This window comes from Arachis ipaensis, chromosome B7, assembly GCF_059453495.1.
Source record: "Arachis ipaensis isolate K30076 ecotype BB chromosome B7, ASM5945349v1, whole genome shotgun sequence".
In the NCBI taxonomy this organism is placed as follows: domain Eukaryota; kingdom Viridiplantae; phylum Streptophyta; class Magnoliopsida; order Fabales; family Fabaceae; genus Arachis; species Arachis ipaensis.
This window is the reverse complement of record NC_142442.1, coordinates 37,326,513-37,350,126: the sequence shown is the minus strand read 5'-3', so window position 1 is coordinate 37,350,126 and position 23,614 is coordinate 37,326,513. Positions and strand designations below refer to the sequence as shown.

The following is a 23,614-nucleotide window of genomic DNA, read 5'->3' as shown; positions in this document are numbered from 1 at the left end:
TATATTATTGGATTACTAGACTAAAGGAATTGAGTTGATGGTTAAAAATGATGGCCAAAAACAATAAATTATGTTGGTCATCTAGCATTTTTCTTTTAATAATGTTACTCGTTATTTGTGTTGCAGCTGCATGGTGGGAGTCGTGCGGATCATCCGCCCCAAGTTTACAATATAAAATATTGCTATCAGATCATAGTTATATAGAACGCAATACGCTCTGGTATGAGAACAGTTATTCAGTACACTATATGTAAAATATTTTATATGGAATATACATATGACATCTAGGTACGCAAATAAATTAGTATGCGGGACACGCAAATTGATACGCAATCTATTTGGTGAATTCATGTAACTATGTATTAGATTATTGAAATTGACTCTTAGTAACAGCTTTGGTGATTTTCAAACTAACTTTCTTATTTGTAACTAATGCAATAGATCTGTTTCTAAGGAAAGAAGTGAGCCCGGGCATCAAACGCTACAAGACTGGGTATTTGTTAAATATAACCAGGAGCTCAACTAGCATTTCTGGTATTCGAATCCTTGGGATCCCATTGTCATAAAAGATATTGATGATAGCAACGAATGGTTAGTGGGAGAATTTAGCAGGCATGGAAGTGTTGAAGAAATGTTGCTTTTGGATGATGATATTTTGACATGGGGAGTTGTTACTGATGTAAATGGAGCTAATGAATCTAAAACGCACAATGCAGCAAGCACACTTGGAAGAAGTTAGTTCAAGTCCTTCTGGCTCTAGGGGTCAGGAACATGAATTAGATTAGGAAGATTTTGAGGATGCGGAAAGCTGAGGAGTTAAGTTGCACGAGTAAGCGGCTGAGGCATGTGATGTAGTGGGAAAGATGTTTGCCTCAAACAAATCCAGGTTTAAATTCTAGGCAGTGGTCACTGAACTGAATTGAAACTGAACTGAAACTGTTTTAAATAAACCAGTTTTTTCAAATAAAACACTAAACTGAAACCATAGTTTTTATGAAAACCAGTTTATTAAAAAACCAGTTTTTATGGTTCAGTTTAGTTTTAAACTAAATTAAAACTGGTTTTATTCAAACTCCAAAATTAGCTTTTTCATACTCTTTCTCTCTCTCCCCCTTCCTCTCTCTCTCTCTCCTTCCCTTCTCTCTCTTCTCTCTCTCTCCTCTCTCTCTCTCTCTCCTTTCCCTCTTTCTCCCCGTCCTCTCTCTCTCTCTCTTTCTCTCTCCTCTCTCCCTCATTTCTCTCTCCTTCCCCTCTTTCTCTCCCTCATCTCTCTCTCCCTTTTCCTCTCCCCCTTCTCTCTTTTCCTTTCCTTTCTTTCCTTCTCTCTCCTTTCTCCCTCTCTTTCTCTCCCATTTCCCTCTCTCTCCTTTCCTTCTCTCCCCTTCTCTCTCCTTCCCCCTCTCTTTCTCTCCCATCTCTATCTCTATCTCCTCTCCCCCTTCTCTCTCTCCTTTCCATTTCTCTCTCTCTCCCCTTCTCTCTCTCTCACCTCTCCCACTCTCTCTCCCTCCCTTCCATCCTCTCTCTCTTCCATCCTCTCCCTCTCTCTCCCTCTTCCTCCCTCCCTTCCACTCTCTCTCTCTCTCTCTCTCTCTCTCTCTCTCTCTCTCTCTCCCTCCTCTCTCTCTCTCTCTCTCTCTCTCCCTTCTCTCTCTCTCTCTCTCCCATCCCTCCTCTCTCTCTCTCCTCTCCCTTCTCTCTCTATCTCTCTCCTTTTTTTCCTTTTCTCTTTCTCTCTCACGCTCCTCTCTCTCCCCCTTCCTTCTTTCTCTCTCTCCCTTCTCCTCTCTCTCCCTCTTCTCTTTCCCCATCTCTCTTTATCTCTCCTCCTCCCTTTCTCTCTCTTCATCTCTTCTTTTTTTCACTCTCCCCTTCTCTGTCTCCTCCTCCTTTCTCTCTCTCTTTTTGCCTCTTCACTCTAAAGCGAGAGAAAGAAAGAGGAGAGAGAGGAAAGAAAGAGATGATGAGATAGAGGAGGGAAGAGAGGAAAAGGAGAGAGAGAGAGAGAGGGGGGAGAGAAGGACAAGAAGAGAGAGAGAACAGAGAGTGTATTTGTGTTTGTGACAGAGCATGGCGGTGGTATATGTGACAAAGGTTTTGAGAATAAAGAGGTTTATAGTAGAAGCAAAGACTTTGGGAGAAAAAAGAGAGAGATGGAAAGGGGAGAGATAAGGAGAAAAATGAGAGAGAGGAAGAGAGATGAGGGGGAGAGAAGGAGAGAAAGACAAATAGAGAGAAGGAGAAAGAGAGAGAGAGAGAGAGAGGAAGGAAGAGGGGAAGGAGAGAGAGCATGTGGAGAGGAAAGGAGAGAAAAGGAGAGAGAGAGGAAGAAGGGAAGGAGAGAGAGAGAGAGAGGAAGAAGGGAAGGAGAGAGAGAGAGAGAGAGAGAGAGAGCATGGGGAAAGAGAGGGAGAGAAGGATAGAGAGAAATAAAGAGGAATGGGAGAAAGAAGGGAAGGAGAGAGAGAGAAAAAAGGGAGAGATGGGAGAGAAGAGAGAGAGGAAGACAAAGAGAGGAGAGAGAGAGAGAGAGAGAGGAGGGAGAGAGATGGAGAGAAGAGAGGAGGGAGAGAGATGGAGAGAAGAGAGAGAGGAATAGGGGAAGGAGAGAGAGAAGCGGAGAGGGAAAATGGAGAGAAGGAGAAAGAGAGAGAGCATGGGGAAAGAGAGAGAAAGAGAGAGAGAGAGAGAAAAGGGAGAGAGAGAAAGAGAGAAAGAGAGGGGAGCAAGAGAGAGAGGATGGGGGAAGGAGAGAGAGAGGGAGAGAATGATAGAGAGAGAAGGGAGAGAGATAAAGTGGAGGGGGAGAAAGAAGGGAAGGAGAGAGAGAGAGAGGAGGGGAGAGAGAAGGAGAAAGAGAGAGAGAGAGAGAGAGAGAGAGAGGAAGGAGAGAGAGGGAGAGAAGAGAGAGAGAGGAATAGGGGAATGAGAGAGAAAAGTGAAGAAGGAAAAGGGAGAGAGAGAGAGAGAGAGAGAGAGAGGGGAGAGAGAGAGGGAGGGAGACATAATGTAAAAACTATTTTTTTTTATATATTAAAACTAGTTTTACCTTATGAACCAGTTTAAACTGGTTTTTTTAATTAAAACTGGTTTTATTTTTATGAACTGGTTTAAACTGGTGCACTGTATTGTAAACTGGTTTAAAACCAGTTTCTTATGTGACAAAGCAGTTTGGTTCAGTTTCTAAACCATTTAAAATGGTTTAGTGCAGTTTTAGTTCAGTTTATGGAAAAGCTGAACCATGCACACCCCTAGCAGTGGTGGTTAGATTAGGGTGTGTGAGTGTGTTTGTATAACCAAAAAAAAATGTTGCACGAGTAAGGGCTATGGTATAAATGTTTTGTCCCGACTAAAGTATTAAAATTGATTATTAAAGATTATAATACTAATAAATTTGACTGCGAAAGAATTAAAATTAATTTGTAACCGTAAAAAATAGATTTTGATACACAAAATTATTTAAATTCTAAAAATTTATAAAAAAATTTCAATTTATCCTTCTAAATTAACCTAATCACTCCCAATTCTTTTCTAAATCCTCGCATCTCTTATCTACTCTATCCCTACTACTATTAAGTTATTTTTCTTTTCACTTTCACTTCTTACTTCTCAAACATGAACTAAGCTCCACTTTCCACTCTCCAATTTCTTGATTCCCAATTTCAATGGGATAACCAACTACACCACGACACCTGAGTGCAAGCCTTTTGAGATTCTTCAGTTTTGTAGAGTAAATTTGTGAAGGGGTTTCTGTGATGGTTATAATTCTTGGGGTTTGAAGTAGCGTCTTTGTTGGGTGAGTTGGTTTCAATTTCAAATAAGAGAGAGAAAGAGAGAATGGTGTGCTTCATATTGTAGAAGATTGATTTGATTGATCAAAGTGCAGCGAAGAGAAAAGAAAAATGATATTGAGGATTCTTCCCCCACTCAAGAGGCCATGCGCCGACTCCGACTTCGACGCCAATTGTCAGCTTGTTATCTACGAGGATCCTCCTCCACCGACGTCTTTGCCTGAGTTGGCGGTACAGAAATTGGAGAATAAGAGTGGAGCTTAGTTCAATGTTTGAAAAATAAGAAGTGAGAGTGAAAAGAAAAATAACGTAATGGCAGTGGGGATTGAGTGGAAGAGGGAAGAGAAGATTCGGAAAAGGAATTGGGAGTGATTAAGTTAGCATAGAAAGGTAGATTGAAAATTTTTGATAATTTTTTGAGGTTTAGATACTTTTTTCTATTGGAGCCCATCTTTCATCAAAAGTTTTGAAAGTGAATTCTTCAAGTATTACCAAGTTCAAGTATTACCAAGACAAATTGTTTTAATTGGATTTTTATGAAAACACGCTTTAAATCGAATAATTTGAGTAAGTAAATGTCACAAACGATAAGTTGTGAAAAGATAATAAGTATACATATGACCATCTCGAGGATGCGTCTATTAGGATCATAAAATATCTAAAGGATTCACATGGTGGATGAATTAGTCTACATATATCTCCTTGAATTCTTTCTAAAAATTCAGGGGACTCAAATATAGTCTTTATTAGTGATAGCCTTGCAATAATTAACCTTTTCTGAGAACATATAGCACAATAGAATCTACTAGATTGAAGAACTCTCTGACTTTTTAATGAATGTCCATAGAAGTTTTAAATAATTTTTCACATCATGGTTATTCAAGGATGACCGAATCGATCATGTCAAATTATGAACCCATTTAGGCTAGTAAATTTCTGGTTTACAATAGCATGTGATTCAATTACATTGATTTTAGTATAGTATAACCCAGAAAAAAGTGAGTCACTTTTCTAATATAACATTTTTATTTGAATCATGAGTTGTGATATATAAATACTCATGATTTTTCTCATTCATTATTTTAATATGATATCCATTTCGGCGAATATCTTTAAAATTCGACAAGTTCATTAGAGACTTAGTAGATAATAGTGCATTATCTATTATGAATTTTGTTCCTTGGGAAATAAAAGGGATAAGTACTTTTTTCGTCCCTAAGGTTTGAGGTCAAAATCAAAATCGTCCCCGACCTTTTTTTCTTATTAAAATCATCCCTAACATTACAAAACGTTATAAAATCGTCCTTTTCTACTTCAATTATATTTTTTTGACCAAGTTACCCTTTATTATTAATAAAAATAATATTAAAAAAATAAAACCCCACCCCACCCTCACCTAACATCTCTTCGTCTCCCACCATCCCCCCCAAACCCCAAACCCAAACCCACCCCCAATTTCCCTTCCTCCTACTCTTTGACCCTCCACCCCAAATCCCATCCCATCCCATCATCATCATCATCAGTTCCCTCCTTCTTCCCATTTTCCGAATTGAATATATCAACGATTCTAAGTTTCTAACCCCTTACATTCTCCGGCAAAATCAACCAATTTGGAGACTGCATTGCCCTCAACCACTTGAGATCGTCCACATTCCCCCAATTCCCAATTTCTGCATCAAGACCAGCACCACGAAGATCCTCTTTGATCCCTTCGTAGCGCAAGCAGTACGACGCAAACCTCACCCCATTACTATCCTCGATTATGGGCCTGCTCCTAACTTTCAGGTAAAAATCGCTCCTTGTTGCAGCGTGGATCCGAATCTGATGTGACGCCATGGCAAAAACGCAGCCCTCAACGTCCTCGATGAGGACTGAACTCATCACGGGCCCAACGTAAACCCTAGAATCCTTCAACCTGTGAATGAATAGTGTACTCACACAACCAATTATCCTAACCTCGCAGGAATTGAGATCAGACACCGTGAATTTTCCAACCTCCGATCCCCTAAAATCACCCACCAAAAGCTCGCCGGATTTGTTCCTGAACCCCAAGGAGTCGCGATTGAGAGGTAGGGGCTGTTTGGGTTCTTGTGGAGTAACAGTGTTGTTGTTGGTAGTGTCTTTCTTGGTGGCAGCCTTGTTCTTGAAGGAGAACTTCTTCTTAGGGAGAAGCTGGGAGATGAGGGTTTCTAGGGTGTGTTTCAAATCGGCGATGGTTTTGAGGGAGGATCGAACGTCGTAGGAGGGAAGGAAGTAGGAATTTTCTGCAACAAGCTTCTCCAAATAGGAGATTGATGTTGATATTTGCTCGAAATGGGGTTTGAGCTGTGATGGGTCGGAAGAGGAGACGGAATGGGAGTGAGTGAGTTGGGATTCGATGGAGGATTTGAGGTTCGAGAATTGGGTAAGGAAGGATGATGTGGACTCGAAGGCAGGGGATGAAGATGATTCCGACTCATTGTTATTGTCTGAACGGGATTGGTGGCATTTGTTGAGCCGTTCCACCATTGACGAGTACTTCTTCTGCAGCCCTGCCTCTGCTTCTTCTTTGCTTTCTTCCATCGTTTACGGTTTACCCCTCTGCACTCGCCGTTACTGAAAGTCTGAAATCAAATGACACCAACCACATCAATTAAATTTTTATGTAAGGGTAAAATTGTCCACAAAATGTTGTTCTTGGACAAAAGGACGATTTTTTAACGTTTTGTATTGAGGATGATTTTAATAAGAAAAAAAGGTTGGGGACGATTTTGATTTTGGCCCAAGACCTTAAGGACGAAAAAAGTACTTATCCCGAAATAAAATTATAGCACTTTTGGAACCTTTTATCACATTTTCTAAGTCAATAATGGTATTAACACATTCTTCTTTTGGTACAAGATGAGTAAAATATATATTACTTTTGAAAAATGGTATGCGAACTTGTACTATCCATAAGACAAATATTCTCATTATATGTCCTTGTCATTTTTTTCAAAGACAACTAATAATAAGATCATAATATAACATAAAATAAGTAGAAGTGCATGTGCACATTAAAATTGCATTCCTGATAATAATGGAACTGTTTATCTAAATAACACTGTACATAAGAATAGTATTATATAATAGAAATTTTATTTTTATTATTATTGTTGTTGTTGTAGAACTTCACATATTTAATGATTTTAAAGTTTTTAAACATAAACAATATTTTATTAAATATTATTTATAATAATCATACTTAAAATTCAAATGCATAGTAAATAAAACTTAACAATAAGTTTCTTACATTATTTTATGACATAAATACTTAATGAACTCAAATATTAAACTTTTTCATTATTGATTAAATGATCAATATTTTTTTTAGGATTCTAAAAAAAAAATTAGACACTTCATAATGAATGGTGTAATTTTCAGCCACATCCTTTGAAACAAAATTTGTCTCATTTTCTTTGTCATCTTTCTTCAAGAATGCTTGATAAAGATCAACTAAGTGCCTTGAGGTACGACAGGTACGTGATTAATGGCTCTTTCCACCGTAATGGAAATATTTATCCTCTAGTGATTTATTTTGTTCATTATTTCTTTCTTTATCCCACTTCTAGTGAAAACCTTTTTTGTAAAAATAATATTTCTTTCTTTCATAATTTTTCTTCTTACAAAAGCCTTGCCATTTACCTCATATGGGGTTATAATTTGCCACATTTGTTTCAAGAAATGGGGAGGCGTTGGTTGGGCACGCTTCATAATTTCTTAAAAGTAGTTCATCATTTCGTTTAGCAACAAGAAGGTAAAAAATTATATCAGAATATTTTTAAAAAATTTTTTTTCAATACTACTGTTGCAGAAGCACATTTGAGGCATAGAAAGTTAAGAAATTTTTCTCTAATATGTCATTATCAATTATCTTTTTCCCACATAATTTCATTCGTGAGGTAATTCAGAACATTACTGAATTATATTCATTTATGATAATACAATGTAAAAAAAATCTTATATCAACAATGTAAAAAAAGAGTTTAAAAAAAATCATGATAATACAACATTCAACAATAGTACCTTGAAAAAGCTTAACTTTGACAAGTTGAATAATCACTATTGGTTGTTCAACAAACTAGAAGAAAGAAAATGATTTAGTTGATACATATATTCTCCAAACAGAGCGCACCTAAGCACCATCCTACAAATAAAACACAACAAATCGTAACATAAAAAATAGAGAAAACAAAAAACTAAATAAAAACTATATGCTGAAATAAGAAAGTAATGAAGCTACAGACTTTTGAGAAGAAAGCTCCACAACAACCATCTTGATTGTTTTTCCATCTTTATCATAACTTTTTTCCTCTCCAACTAAAGTCAGCAACCCAATAACATCTGTAAGCACATTAAAAAAAACCGCAAAAAAATAGAATAATATATAACAGGATCAACAACACATAATCTCAATAATGGAAAAAAAAATACAGAACCACTCACAAACTAAATAATCATGATCTTGGCTCATTTGTAATATCTCCTTAAAAGGATATAGAGTAAAACAGACTCTAGGTATGATATCATCTGGTATAGTTGTTACTATTGTTTAGAAGAGAAATGTAAGCTTAAACTCATGTTTTGTAGCTCTATAAGAGCAATGATTTGGAACAACAAAGAAATAACACATCTTGTAGCAATTTCCTTCAATAATATTATCTTTAAACCTGTTGATAAGTTGCTTCCTTATAGTGGCTTGGATTTTGTTTAACTATAAACAATAAAAAATAAGAATACATGTTAGTCAGCAACAAAAAGAAATATCAACAACATGCTAACTCAAAATAAACGACCAATAAAATCACTAACATTTTCATCCACTAAAATGAGCTCCGTTGAATTTGGAGAATCTGAATTTTCAAAGCTTGGAACAATCTAAGCTCTAATTACCCTCACTTTAAGCCTCCAAGCCTCTCTTGGAGGAACAATATTGCTAATAGCATCAAAAGATGGACTCATTTGGAAGCACTTAAACACTTGTAAGAAAGAAAACAATAACAATATGAAGATTCGTGAAAGATGAACTAAGCCAATGGTCTGCACTATTCTTACCATTTCAACCCTCTTTTATAAACAATACCAGATGAATAGTTTCAATTTTGAATTCAAATTTTTTAGCAAAATGGAGAAAAATAAAGATTGTTCACCTTGCACATGTAAAAAGATGATGCCAGGGCATCTTGGCTAGTTTTACTAGCCATTTTTTGTATGCTTTAGGTTGGTTTCATGCATTTTCTTAGAAAATAAGCAAGTATTTGGTTGAAAATACATTCATACCATGATTCAAGCAAACATTGTGAATTTTGAATGATTTCATGAGAATTATGCATGAATTGAATGATAAAATGGATGATGCATGATCCCATGATTAAGAGCAAGACTTTGATGTACTTTGTTTGATTAATTTCTGGTAACAAGAAGCAGAGAAGAGCCACGTTAGTGGCTACGTTAGTGCCACTAATTTGGCCACTAACGTGGAAGGAAGGAAAGTTGGAACGTTAGTGGGAACGTTAATGGCATCAACTTTGAAGAAGGAGCAGTGTTAGTGGCAAAAGTGAGTGCCAATAACGCTAGCGAAGGTGCAAGAAGACCCACGTTAGTCTCCACGTTAGTTATATTAATGTGGGAACTAATGTGGAAGGAAAGGGAGATGCCAAAGTTAGTGAAAAAGGGTGATCTCCACTAACGTTGGCGAAGCAAAAAGACCCATGTTAGCTTCCACGTTAACTACATTAACGTGGGAACTAACGTGGAAGGAAAGGGAGATGCCAAAGTTAGTGGAAAAGGTGATCTCCACTAACGTTGGCGAAGCAAAAAGACCCACATTAGCTTCCACGTTAACTACATTAACGTGGTAGTTAACGTGGGCAAAAGTCTCACCCAGCAGCCTGACCATGCCTTCTTCAAACAAGAATAACTTGAGCCACAAAGCTTCAAATGAGGTGATTCCAGTGGCATTGGAAAGTAGGATTCCAGAGCTTTCCAAGCATATATGGCACTACATGGTGGAATCTAAATTTGAGGGAGAAAACCTGCCCCGAAAGTGCAAAGATGAACATGGTATCAACCTGTAGTAAGGCCAGCTGACCTCTTCACCTTCCAAGAAGTATAACTCGAGTTGTAGAGCTCCAAATGATGCGCTTCCAAAGGCGTTGGAAAGTAGACATTCAGGGCTTTCCAACAATATATAATAGTATGGGGTGGATATTAAGTTGAACTTCAGAAACTGGCAATTTTCAGCCCCTGATCGCGGACGTTATTGGCACTCACGTTTGCCAATAACGCCAGCCACTATGCCAGCAACCCTGTTCCCTTCAAAGGAGCATAACTTGAGTTACAGAGGTTCAATTGAGGTGATTCCAGTTGCGTTAGAAAGCTGACATTCAGAGCTTTCCAACGATATATAATACTCTATAGTGGCCATAAAATTGGAGTACAAACCAGAGGCATCTTTTAAGCCCCAAAAACACCAACTGGGTAAGTGTGACGTTAGCCACACTAACTTCAGCACTAACGCCACACTTGTAGCGTTAGTGTGGCTAACGTTAGCACTGACATTAGCACCTGGACCTCAACTTGATTCTCTTTCAAGGACCACCCAACCTCAAGGAAGCAAGCCCACAAGTGTCAACCAATCAAGGCCACAAGAAGCATCTATAATAGGAATTTTCATTTAATTGTAAATTGCTTTTAATTTCATTTTGTAATTTAGGAGAGCCTATATAAGGGCCTTAGCTTTTACATTCAAAGGACATCTTGGAAAGAGGGGGATTGTCATTCTGGAAGGGGGGATTAGAGAGGGGTCTTCGGACTCCCTCCCCTCACACACTTTTCCTTTTCTTTCTTTTCTTTGTACTTTTCATTTATGAATTTTGAAGTTTCAATTTTAGTTTTAATCTTCATCTTTATTTTTCTGCACTTTCTTTCTTTTCTATTTTTTTGTAGAGCAATGATCAACTAACTCTTTTAATTGGGTTAGGGAGCTCTGTTGTAATTTGATGGATCAATATTAGTTTTCATTATTCTTCTTCTATCTTTTCTCTTAATTTTACTAGAAAGCTTTCAATCTTCATCCAATTGGGTAATTATCTTGGAAAAGAAGCTATTCATACTTGGATCTCTTCTGAACCTTAGAAGAGGAATGAAGAGATCATGCTAGAAATGCTTTCTCATGTTGGACCAAATTGGGGTTGGATGGGTATGTGACTATAACCCTACCAACACTTGATTTGGGAAAGCATGTGGTATAATCAGTGACCATACTTCATCTCTTCTCATGAGCAATTGACCAAGGAATTAGCTATTGATCAAGATTTGAGAGATTGAATTACAAGGAATTGTAATTCGATCACTTAAGATTGCCAAGGAGATCAATGAACGCATTGATTGAGGAAGAGATGAGAATGAACTTGATCCGGAGGATTGCAATATCTCTTGATCCCAATGTTCATTTTATTTTTAGTTCTTACATTTAGTTTTCTTGCCATTTTACTTTTCTGTACTTTATTGCTTTCTTTACTTTTATGCCATTTACATTTCCTTGTTACTTATCACTCCAATCTGATTCGTCTAACTAGGATAATCAATTAACCTTGATTGCTTAATCCATTAATCTCTGTGGGATTCGACCTCACTCTTTTGTGAGTTATTACTTGATGACAATTCAGTATACTTGTCGAAGGGGAATTTGTTGAGAGACAAAGTTTCCGTGTGCATCAAAAGAACTGAAGTTTCTCATATACTAATTTAAGGTTTTCTTGGAAAAAGAAATGATGTGATAAAAAAACTATAATTTTTAATATCACAGAAGTTTATACTGACAACCACCAACTACTCCACATTCACACATCTCACATCTCCATGAAAGATCTCTATCAACTATCAAATCAAGTAAACCTTCATTCTATACAGTAGACACAGGCAAGAAAAGATGAAACGACACAGGCAAGAAAAGATTAAACGAAAATCATAGAGCACTTACATGAGATGAACAAATCTTTTAAACAAGAGATCTATATAATAAAAAATATTCAAATTTAAAAATAAAAAAAAATAAAAGAAGAAATCTACAAGATCAATGACATCAGATTTACAATCACAAATCTTATCACTTATCAGAATCTAAATCCAGATTTTGGAAAAAAACCAAACAACCATCAATCACGAAAACCACTTCTACATCATACAAAAAATATCTAAATTCTATAAACCACATCCTAAAAACAAAACCATGAATAATCTTCCAATGGAATAAACGAAAATATATCAGAAAGAAAAATATAAGTAAAAAATCGATGAATTAAACTTTTAAATTTTTAGATTTCTGCATCAGATAACACATTTATCTAACCCTTCTCATTCCTAATATTTATTTACCCTACCCACTGTTTTTCAATACAACTTTGTCTTCTGCTGGTATAGATATTCACTTTTATTACTTCATCTTTATAAGAAATTGGATTGATTTTATTTTGATTTTTTTTAATCTAATTTGGTCTCCTTTTCAAAAACTTGTAACCACACTTTCTTGAAGTGAGGGCTTTTAACTTTTTCTTCGTACACAGGCACAAAAGCATGAAGTATGGGCCAAGTGCAATAACAACTCATACCCACTACTATTGATTATACATAAAAGCCTAATAAAAGACTACCAACCCTACTAAAACCTATAAATATAATTGGTAGTGTTTGAAACCTAGGACCTACACTACAAATAGACACATAATTACGTATATAGATATATAACTGTGATTAAACTTGTGCATGTTGTTAAAAATAATTTTACAAAAAATATAAATTATAGGAAAATTCCATGTTAGCTTGAGCTCTTCCTAATTTACAATTTAAAAGATTATTGTTGTTGTAAATTAGTATGTGAAATTCAACAACCATAACATCTAAAAATAACTAATCTAATATTCAAAATTCCAATTTTAAAATTATATTTCATTAGCAATATTTTATGGCATTTGAATTTGTCGTTAACATAGAGCCTTAGCTTGGTTAGATGGTGCCTATTATTGTTTGACATTTTTATATTTTTTTGGTTTTTATTGTTTATTATATTTTATCTAGAATCTCTTTGAAGTATCAATCACTATTATTTTCTTTCATATTTTATTTTCTATTTTTTACTTTATAACAATCAATATATAAAAGTATGTTGTATAATGGAATTTGTGACTTAACATCTATAATTTCACAATCATAATATTTATAATTTCAGACGCATAACCTCCATAATTTTAGACATTTAATATATATATATATATATATATATATATATATATATATATATGAATTTTTACGATTAATATTATCCAATTCCAAATTATATATTTTATTGTATATTTCAAATTATTTCACATTTACACTAATAGTTCATAATTTTAAATTATTTAAACTTTTATTTGATATTTATATCTATGTTTGTTTATTGATTCTAATACGATCAATTAATAATTTCATATAAATATTTATTTTATAATAATCTGTATATAAAAATATGAGTTGTATAGTAAAAATTGTTAAAATATTTTAAATTTAATATCTATAATTTTAAACATATAACATCTATAATCAATAAATTGAGATAAATTTTTTTATTATATCACAAAATAATTATTTTTGAATGTTTTTTATTTTTAATAAATTGAGACTAATCAAATTTTAGATGTTTGGACTTTTTTATAAAATGTGCTATGGTGAGTTCACAACTCTATAGAGAGGATTTGAGATTTTTTTTTTTGGATAAAAGATTGTGTAGTAATTGCAGATCTAATAATCCAATATTCATTTACTATACCATATAAATAATCGTACATGTATTTAATTTAAAGTTCACACACTTGAATATATAAGATAATAATTATAAATAATAAAAATAAAAACCGTGTCTTTCATTACATTATTATTATTATTATTATTATTATTATTATTATTATTATTATTAACTTCTATTCAACAAAAAAAAAAAAAAAATTAACTCCTAAAATTCAACAAATATAACATCTAAAAGTTACAAGTCTAACATCCAAATAAAATTCTAATCCTGAAATTATATTGCAATATATTAACATTGTTCGTAACATCTAATATTCATTTACTGTAACATCTAAAAATTACTTGTAACATATGAGACATACTAGACATAATAGCTAGAATCTCGATTTAACTCTTAAAATTTTTTAATATTACAATTTTAAATGAGTCTATCAATTTTATAAAATTTGTACTAACTCTAACGATTTTACAATTTAAATCTTGTTAAAATTTTACATTTTACGTTCTTAATCTCAATTTTCTCTACCTTACATACTACTTCTTCTAAAATTCTAATAAAATTGGAGTTAAGTGAATTTGTCAAATAAATATGAAAAGATAAGGGATTTTTTTATTCGATTTTAGGATTGTTAGATTGCATAATCACACTCTAAATAAGGAGTGAAAGGTTTTGGCTCGGTTAATTAAGAGTGAACTACCAACCTGGCCCCTGACCATTTCGCAGAATGACAAAGCAACCCCTGACGAATAAAGCAATCCACTTCAGTCCCTGTCCTATATCTCCGTGACACAAGGCGGTCCCTGTAGGTGGATCTCCGATAACTACGATCGAAAAACGCTGAGCTGGCACGGTGAGCATGTGTTAAGGTGCTGATGTGGACGAATGCTGCAAACGTGGACACCTCAAATGGTCAGAAGGTTAATTGTCCCCATCCACCTCAAATGGTCAGGGGGTAAACGACCTCCCTCTTCCATCTTCGCTCAACTGCTACGCCGGAATGGAGGAACCGCCACCACCACCCACCTCCGCCATCCTCAACGTCCACACCCGGAGCTACTGGCGGTGGAGTAAGCAAGACTTCTTTCCGGAGCCCATATTCCAGAGCTTCACCACCTATTGGGCCGCCCTTGCCTCCGCATGCCCCCGTCTAAGGGATCGCCTCCTCAGCCGCTGCTCTGACAACAACGAGCTCAACGTCCTCCCTCACACTAGCGAGAATCCCATGCGCCACTGCCTCACCGCCTGAGACCTCACCTGGCTCGCTTTCGGCTCCGTCGTCGGCTTTGGAATCTTCGTAATCACCGGCCAGGAGGCCCGCACCAACGCTGGTCCCGCCATTGTTCTCAACTACGCCATCTCTGGCCTCTCCGCCCTCTGCTACACCTAGCACTACAAGAAAAAAGGCTTGTCGGCACACTTTTTTTTGCCACGCTTTTAAAGCGTGCCGAAAAGTGGTCTATGGCCACACTTTTGCGAGGGTGGCCACTGATTTGTGATTTGGTCATGTTTTTTTTGCCACGCTTAAAAAGCGTGACCATAGAAGAAAATCGGCACGCTTTTACGAAGGTGCCCATTATTTTGAAATTTGGCCACATTTTTTTACTGCCACGCTTGAAAAGCGTGACGATAAAAGGAAATCGGCACGCTTTTACGAGGGTGGCCACTAATTAAAAATTTAGCCACCCTTTTTTTGTCACGCTTAAAAAACGTGGCTATAGAAGAAAACCGGCACGCTTGAAAAGCGTGACTATAGAAGGAAACCGACACGCTTGAAAAGCGTAGCTATACCATATTTAATTTGACACCGTAAAAAAACGTGCCGACAGAATTTCCTCCCCTAAAATTTAGTTTCCCACCTATTTTTCCCACATTTAACCTTTTTTTTTTCAAAGTTATCAAATTTTATCCTAAAAATGATAACAACAACACACTAACTTAACATTGTTATCAAATTCACTTTTAACTAAAAATGATAACAAAAACACACTAACTAAAAATAATGAAACCCTAAAAGCTAAGGCGCCGTCGTTCATCCATCTTCTCGAACCTAGCCTTGGCGTCGTTCATCCATCTTCAGCGTTCAACTTCATCTTCTCGAACCCAGCCTCTCTCTGTCGCGGTTTTGCTGTCCTTCTCGCCGTTCTGCTGTCCTTCTGTGTCGTGGTTCAGCGTTCGCCATTTCTCTTACTGTCCTTCTTGCCGTTCTGGTCGTCGTGCTGCTCGCCTCTCTCTGTCGCAGTTCTGCTCACCTCTCTCTGTCGCGGTTCTGCTCGCTTCTCTGTCGTGGTTCTGCTCGCCGTGCTGCTCGAAGGTTAGTGCTCAGTTGTGCTCCATCTTCGTTTTTTTAGAAATCAATCAAGAAAATTGGATGCCTTTGGGTATAATCAATCAATCAAGACCCACCGCCTTGACTTCAGTTCTCCGATCAGCCTCCGCGCTCATGCCAGAGCCCTCGCTCCTCTTCTCCAACGATTCCAACGCAGCTTGGCTTCCATGGGTACTCACTCCCACAATTTCGGAGTGTTTCTTTGCTTTCTCGAATTCTTGCCTTTTTTATTTGAATTATTATTATCTTTCATTTAATTTGTGCTCAGATTCGCTTTTTCGCTCTTGTTTTTCATTTAATTTCAGTTATCACTAGGCCGCTTTAGACTCTGTCACTCGCATTTCCTTCCATTTTTTTCAACCTTTTAAAAACAATAAGTTAGAAAACTTATAAAATAAAGAATAAGGCGATATCTTTATGAAAACTGAAAACTATTTCAGAATCCAAACTTGCCCTAAACTGTGCATTTTTCATTTCCATTTCTTATAATCTGTTTCTCGTTCTTTTTATTTTTATTTTTTTTAGTGAGGATTTGAATATTTCATTTGTGCTTGAATAGATCGAGGAATTTTTGCCTTATAATTAATGTGTATTACAACTGTAGTCTCAAAGTTTCTGATAACTGGTGCTGAGTTATTTCTGTTCTAATTGGACGTTTCAGCCAGTGAAAATCCATTCAAGGGAAACCTGACAAGTCTCCTCAAGCCTGGAGGTGGCGAGTTTGGAAAATTCTATAGCCTTCCTTCTCTCAAAGATCCAAGAGCTGGTAAATTTTGCTTGTTTTGATTTCTTTCTTGTTTTACGCCATGTTTGTAGCTGAATTTTGGTTTAAAGATTGTTTTGATATCGGTGATCGGTGATTTCCTTACTGTTACCCCCTCTTCAGAATTGTGCATTTGTCTTCTGGTTTAGTCACTTGCTAAGATGTCCACTATTATTTGTCTTCTGGTTTAGTCACTTGCTAAGATGTCCACTATTATTTGTGATCACAGACAAGTTGCCGTATTCTATCAGAATTCTCCTTGAATCTGCCATTCGTAATTGTGACAATTTCCAAGTCAAGAAAGAGGATGTTGAGAAGATTATTGACTGAGAAAACACTTCTCCAAAGCAAGTTGAAATTCCTTTCAAGCCTGCGTGGGTCCTCTTGCAGGTACCTTGTTAACTTTTGGAATGTGGATTGTGTGAAATGGTTATAGTATGGGATGGGTTATATAAGTGTTAACTAATAAGTGATTTGTTTTATTCTTTTTGCCTAGGATTTTACTGGAGTCCCAGCTGTTGTTGACCTAGCTTGCATGTGTGATGCATTGAATAAGCTTGGCAGTGATTCTAATAAGATTAATCCTCTGGTATGGTGTCTTGTACATGTGCTTTGGCTTTCTATGAAGTTATTCATTATATTCACCAAAGTGATTACATAACTTTAACTATACATATGGAATTTTAAGTCTTTTTGTAGCTTAGGATTACTTCTCTGATATATCATCCTTTTTTTTTCCGGCACAATAAAAGAGAAAAAAATAAAAAATAAAAAAAAATTAAATCTCATGTATTACTATACTAAAATGTAGCTTTGCTACTATAATTTTGTCTTATATCTTGGTGAGACCATTTTTGGCTTCTATATGACGTACTTTGCTAAAAAAATTCTGCAATTGTTATTCAATTAATATATCTTTTGTTTTTTGTTTTTGCTTTTGTACAGGGGACCTCTTATTCCCCACCTATCAGCTTAAATTTTTGGGATAAACGGTTTTATGACACTTCGTTTTTTTGGTTTAATGTATTCAGTTGCTTTCCTTTGCATAATTTATCTTTTGAATATATTCTCTGCTGTCTCTTTAACTGAATGGTTCTATTTTAAGTTTTTGAAACCACAAATTGCTTTGTCCTTCTTTGAAACCACAACTGTTTGATCACTTTCTCTGGCTCCTATTAAAGGAGTGTTAGAGTTTTTGTAATTCCTTTTCAACTGTACATTTACTTTTTTTTTTCAATATTCTCTTTGGTGCTCTGCTCTTGCTTTATTTCATGGAGTGTCATTATCAGATACACAAACAGATTGACATTTGTTGCTGCATGGTTTATCTACTTAGGATTTAGCATTACGTTATTTTTCCCCCCTGATCCTCTTTTGTAGTCTTTTCTTCTCTTCTAATAAAATCTCTTTTCCCACAAAGTAAAAAAGCCTGCAAAGAAACCGTTTAGAAGGACTTAGATTGTGATTTGTCTATATGATTTACAATAGGATCCTGTAACTGTTGTTGATCCATGTAGCTAACTCCCTCTTGCAGTAAAAGACTTTGTGGATATTGTTGTATTTGCATGCAATATGAATCTGCCATTGCTGTTCCCTTTTTAAGGCTTTACTGTCAAGTTCAGTCAATTTTGGTTATATAGCTCAGCTTCTGTTTGAAGAAAAATTCTGCACTATGTTTGCAGCTCAGTCGGTTTTGTAGCCCATACTTGTTTTCGGAATTTTAATAGCCCTTCTCTTGTGACAGGTTAGCCCAGGTTCTTTACTTCAAGCCCCTTTGGATGATGATGCTAGTAGAGGCACGTGAGTATGGCTGCTTAGACACAATGATTGATTAAACAGCTACCATACAAGCTGTTTAAGTGTGAAACCAAAGAAACTCTAGACTTAATCCAGTTTATTGTTCCTATCTTTTAAACAACCTTTGCAGGGTGACAAAGCATCTTTGCGACACACAGAGATGCCCAATAGATTTGATAACTCCACCTGATGATTGTCATGTCAATTATACACTATCCTTCTCTCTTCAAGTAAGATTTGTTAAGTAATAGATTTTATTTTGAGTAGTTATTGTTGGAATCAATTTTTTCTCGCCCACATATGTTGCATTTAATGTGATTATATAATTTCTGAAAAACTCAGGGCTTGTAATAATACTCAAAAGAGTATTAGTTTTTGCTTATGCTGTAATGCTCAGTGTATATCTATATATGTATATTGTCGTTGTAAGAATATCAGAACTTTCTTGTATGGCTCTAGTACGGTGTCAAAGCAAGAGCCGTTACATCGTTGCCCGGATGTAGTGTTAAATGAGTAAGGATTCTCGCGTTTTCGTGAATGGACGAGGGTAAATAAGCTAGTTCACAAGGTAAAAGGCAAAGGTCGAAGTGATAAAAGATTGAGATTTGGAACATGGAACATAGGCACTCTAACAGGAAAGTCCATGGAGGTGGTGGACACCATGACAAGGAGGAAGATTAACATTATGTGCCTACAAGAAACGAAATGGGTTGGTGCAAAGGCTAGGGAGTTGGATACTTCTGGTTTCAAACTTTGGTATACAGGAAAGGTGAAGAATAGAAATGGGGTTGGAATAATTGTGGATAAGCAGTGGAAGAAGGACGTAGTGGATGTCAAGAGGGTGGGAGATCGGATCATTTCTATCAAACTTTTGGTGGAGGGAGGTGCTTGCCATGTGATTAGCGCCTATGCACCGCAAGTGGGTTCGGACGAACAACACAAGATAAGGTTTTGGGAGGATCTAGAGAGTTTGGTTCAAGGCATACTTTTGGGAGATAAGATTTTCTTAGGAGGAGATTTAAATGGCCATGTTGGAAGAGAAGTGACTGGATATGGGAGTATTCACGGAGGCCATGGTTTCGGGGTGATCAATGCCGATGGTAAAACTATTTTGGACTTTTCCTCAACCTTTGATCTTCTCATCGCAAATACATGTTTTAAAAAGAGAGACGAACATCTTATAACCTATAAGAGTGGCATGACAAGCTCTCAAATCGACTTCTTCTTGTTGAGGATAGTCGATCGGAAATTTTGCATTAACTGTAAAATTATCCTGGGAGAGAGTTTGACAACACAACATAGGGTGCTCGTCATGGATTTTCGCGTTGAGCAAAAATTGAGGAAAAGACATCATACGAAGAACCCAAGGACAAGGTGGTGGCGGATGAAAGGTGAGGAACAAAGAAGTTTCCTAAAACGGGTAGGAGAAGAGGCAAAGTGGGATGAGAATGGAAGCGCAAAAGAGATGTGGAGGGAGATCACAGAAGTTATTACGAGAACAGCAAAAGAAAGTTTTGGTAAATCTAAAGGAATAGGACCAAGAGACAAGGAGTCCTGGTGGTGGAATGCGAGTATACAAGAAAAGATAAAGATAAAAAGGGAATGCTTTAAAGAGTGGTCTTTATGCCGCAATGCAGATAATTGGGAAAAATATAAGGCAGCTAAGAAAGAGACAAAAGTGGCTGTAAGTGAAGCAAGAACAAGAGCATATGAGGGTCTCTACCAGTCTTTGGGCACGAAAGAAAGAGAAAAAGGTATATATAGAATCGCAAAGAGTCGGGAAAGAAGAACGAGAGATTTAGATCAGGTTAAGTGCATAAAGGATAAGGATGGAGAGGTATTGGCTCAAGAGGAGAAGATTAATGAAAGGTGGAAGAGTTACTTTTACGAGTTATTTAATGAGGGACAGAAGACTCTTCTGAGCCTTGGTCGATTATGCACAAGGAAAGAAGATAAAAACTTTGACTACTATCGAAGGATTCGAGACTTCAAGGTAAAAGAGGCTCTAAAGCAGATGAAAAATGGCAGGGCAGTAGGACCTGATAATATTCCGATTGAGGTTTGGTAGGGTCTTGGAGAAAAAGGCATCAACTGATTAACCATGTTTTTTAATAAGATTTTAAGGTCAAAGAAGATGCCTGATGAGTGGAGAAAGAGCACCTTAGTACCTATTTACAAGAATAATGGGGATATACAAAGTTGTAGAAACTATAGAGAGATTAAGCTTATGAGTCATACTATGAAATTATGGAAAATGGTGATAGAACGGAGGTTGAGAAAAGAGACACAAGTAACAGAGAACCAATTTGGATTTATGTATGCTAGGCAGATCTACCACTGAAGCGATATACCTATTAAGAAGGATGATGAAGAGATATCGTAGTAATAAAAGGGATCTACATATGATGTTTGTTGATTTGGAAAAAGCGTATGATAGGGTACCAAGAGAGGTCTTATGGAAGGTTTTAGAAAAAAATAGAGTAATGATCGCATATATTCGGGCAATTAAAGACATGTATGATGGGGCCACAACTAGTGTGAAGACTCAAGGTGGTGTGACAGAGGAATTCTCTATTGGTATAGGATTACACCAGGGATCATCCTTAAGTCCATACCTTTTCACATTAGTCTTGGAAGTACTCACAGAGCATATCCAAGAGCCTGTGCCATGGTGCATGCTTTTTACTGATGATATCGTCCTTATGGGAGAGTCAAGGGAAGACCTAAATAAGAAGTTGGAGTTATGGAGAGAAGCTCTAGAAGTGTATGGTCTGCACATAAGCCGTAGCAAGACGGATTATATGGAATGCAAGTTCAGTTTGAGAAGGGAAAACCCCAATATAGAGGTGAAGATTGGAGAAAAACATCCTACGAAAAGTTAAAAGTTTTAAGTATCTTGGGTGCATCATACAGGATAATGGAGAGATTGAACAGGATGTAAATCATAGGATCCAAGCAGGTTGGTCAAAATGACGGAGTGCATCTGGTTTTATATGCGACAAAAAAGTGCCTTTAAAACTTAAAGGTAAATTCTATCGCACCGCTATAAGACCAGCTATGCTGTATGGTACGGAGTGTTGGGCGGCTAAAGGGAAGCACGAACATAAGCTGAGTGTGGCAGAGATGAAGATGTTGAGATGGATGAGTGGTCATACGCGATTGGATAAAATAAGGAATGAAGATATAAGGGAGAGAGCTGGAGTAGCACCCATTGTGGAAAAGATGATTGAATCGCGTCTCAGGTGGTTTGGACATGTGAGAAGAAGACCGATAGAACATCCAGTCAGGAGGATGGATGAGATGGAAGATGGAGAAATGGCGAAAGGCAGAGGAAGACCTAAGAAGACCATCCATGAGGTGGTCAAACGAGATCTACATGTAAACGGTCTCTCTGTAGACACGATACATGACAGAGCACAATGGCGTCGTTTGATTTATGTAGCCGACCCCACTTAGTGGGACAAGGCTTTGTTGTTGTTGGTTATTGTCATCGGGTCTTGCACAGGAAATGGTATTGTTAAATTAGAATCTTATTGTGCTACTCTGTGTTTTTGAAGATTTGTCGTGTTGAGGATCTTGTAAATGGAATTATGAAAGGAAGCATAGTTCACATTCACAGGGTAAGAACTGTGATTGTTGGCACTGATGGTGTGCTTACTACATTAGAATTAGGTAATAGAAAAGTTCTTCAAGCCTTTCTTTGGCTGCTTTCTTCTCTTCCAAATTTCTTATTACAAAATAATGATAGTGTAGTTTTGGGATTCTGACTAGACTGAGACCTTTTTCAGGTTGCACTGAAGGTATTGGAAAGGAAAACTTTTTGAATGGAGCTGGTGGTGGTGCTGGACATGGTGGAAGAGGAGGGTCTGGATATTTCAATGGGAGAGTGAGCATTGGTGGTGATGAGTATGGAAATGCTATTTTTCCGTGTAGAGGTGGAATGATTGGTAAATAGTTTTGAATACCTTTAACTTGAATTGTTCAAGAAGGGATTCTCTTTTTATGTTTTTGGACTATTGAGGTGGATGTGGATAGCTGCAAATGCTATATCATCCTTATACAAAGGAAATTATCTATTTTTATAATTTTCAGTTGATATTCAATGATTTTTGTCAATTTTTTTTATTGTTTTTGGAGTGCATTAGAATATGTGTAAAAGCACATGCCAAATTTTTATTTTTAATGATAGGAATATAGTCATGCTTTAAAAGCGTGGCAATAGGTCCATGTTTCTTCGACTATTGGCATGCTTCAAAAGTGATACCATATCTTTTACTATTGGCACGCTTCAAAAATGTGCGGATATCTTTTACTTTTCGATACGCTTTTAAAGCATGCCAATAGGTTAATACATATGGCTACGCTTAAAAGCGTGGTAAAAAAGAAAGCGTGCTAATAGAGCAATCGGCACGCTGGCAGATATGAACCTTTCAAAAGCGTGACGATAGCTCAAAAAGCGTGGCGAAAAGCTGTTGACACCTTTTTTAGCACTTTTCGGCACGCTTTAAAAGCGTGGCAGAAAGCTTATTTTCTTGTAGTGTAGTTCGCAGTCGACATCCCCGTTGCCGGAGGCTCTTTATCCTTCCTCCGCATCGAGCTTGGTGACTTCATTGCCTTCTTTACTACAGGAAACATCCTCCTCGAGGCTGTTGTAGCGTTGTGTATTGGTCTTATACAGGCTTCGAGATGGTGGCAACTATGGATGAGGATGGCGGAGGTTGGTTGGGGATGGCGGAGGTGGGCGGTGGTGGCTGTTCCTCCATTCCAACATAGCTGTTGAGTGAAGTTGGAAGAGGGAGGTCGTTTACCCCTGACCATTTGAGGTGGATGGGGACAATTAACCCCCTAACCATTTTGAGGTGTCCACGTTTTGGTTGACGTGGATGGGAACAATTAAACCCCTGACTATTTGAGGTGTCATCCACATCAGCAAGCTAACACACGTTCACCGTGCCAGCTCAGTGTTTTCCGATCGTAGTTACCAGAGATCCACCCACAGTGACCACCTTGTGTCACGGACGTATGGGACAAGGACCGAAGTGGACTGCTTTATTCGTTAGGGTTGTTTTGTCATTCTGCGAAATAGTCAGGGACCGGGTTGGTAGTTCACTCGTTAATTAAAGGCATTATTT

At 36.9% G+C, this 23,614-nt stretch overlaps 1 protein-coding gene and 1 pseudogene across 1 annotated transcript; one reads left to right on the top strand and one right to left on the bottom strand.

Moving 5' to 3' along the window:
* Positions 1 to 5,366: 5,366 nt before the first annotated feature.
* Positions 5,367 to 6,353, bottom strand: LOC107608266 (tubulin-folding cofactor C pseudogene; annotated as a pseudogene).
* An 8,240-nt stretch (positions 6,354 to 14,593) lies between these two features.
* Positions 14,594 to 18,914, top strand: LOC107609857 (uncharacterized). The gene is made up of 7 exons (XM_088494646.1): positions 14,594 to 14,807; positions 15,766 to 15,907; positions 16,014 to 16,093; positions 16,584 to 16,688; positions 16,915 to 17,075; positions 17,182 to 17,274; positions 18,430 to 18,914. Exons 1-5 carry the CDS (start codon positions 14,594 to 14,596, stop codon positions 17,013 to 17,015), a joined length of 642 nt encoding a protein of 213 aa, XP_088350772.1. The 3' UTR covers positions 17,016 to 17,075; positions 17,182 to 17,274; positions 18,430 to 18,914.
* The last annotated feature ends 4,700 nt before the right edge of the window (positions 18,915 to 23,614 follow it).

Coding starts and splice junctions, on each gene's coding strand:
- LOC107609857 (XM_088494646.1), top strand. CDS start 14,594: ATGGAGGAACCGCCACCACCACCCACCTCCGCCATCCTCAACGTCCAC. Junction 15,908..16,013: donor GCTCGCCGTGCTGCTCGAAG/GTTAGTGCTCAG, acceptor CCTTGACTTCAG/TTCTCCGATCAGCCTCCGCG. Junction 16,689..16,914: donor TCTCAAAGATCCAAGAGCTG/GTAAATTTTGCT, acceptor TTGTGATCACAG/ACAAGTTGCCGTATTCTATC.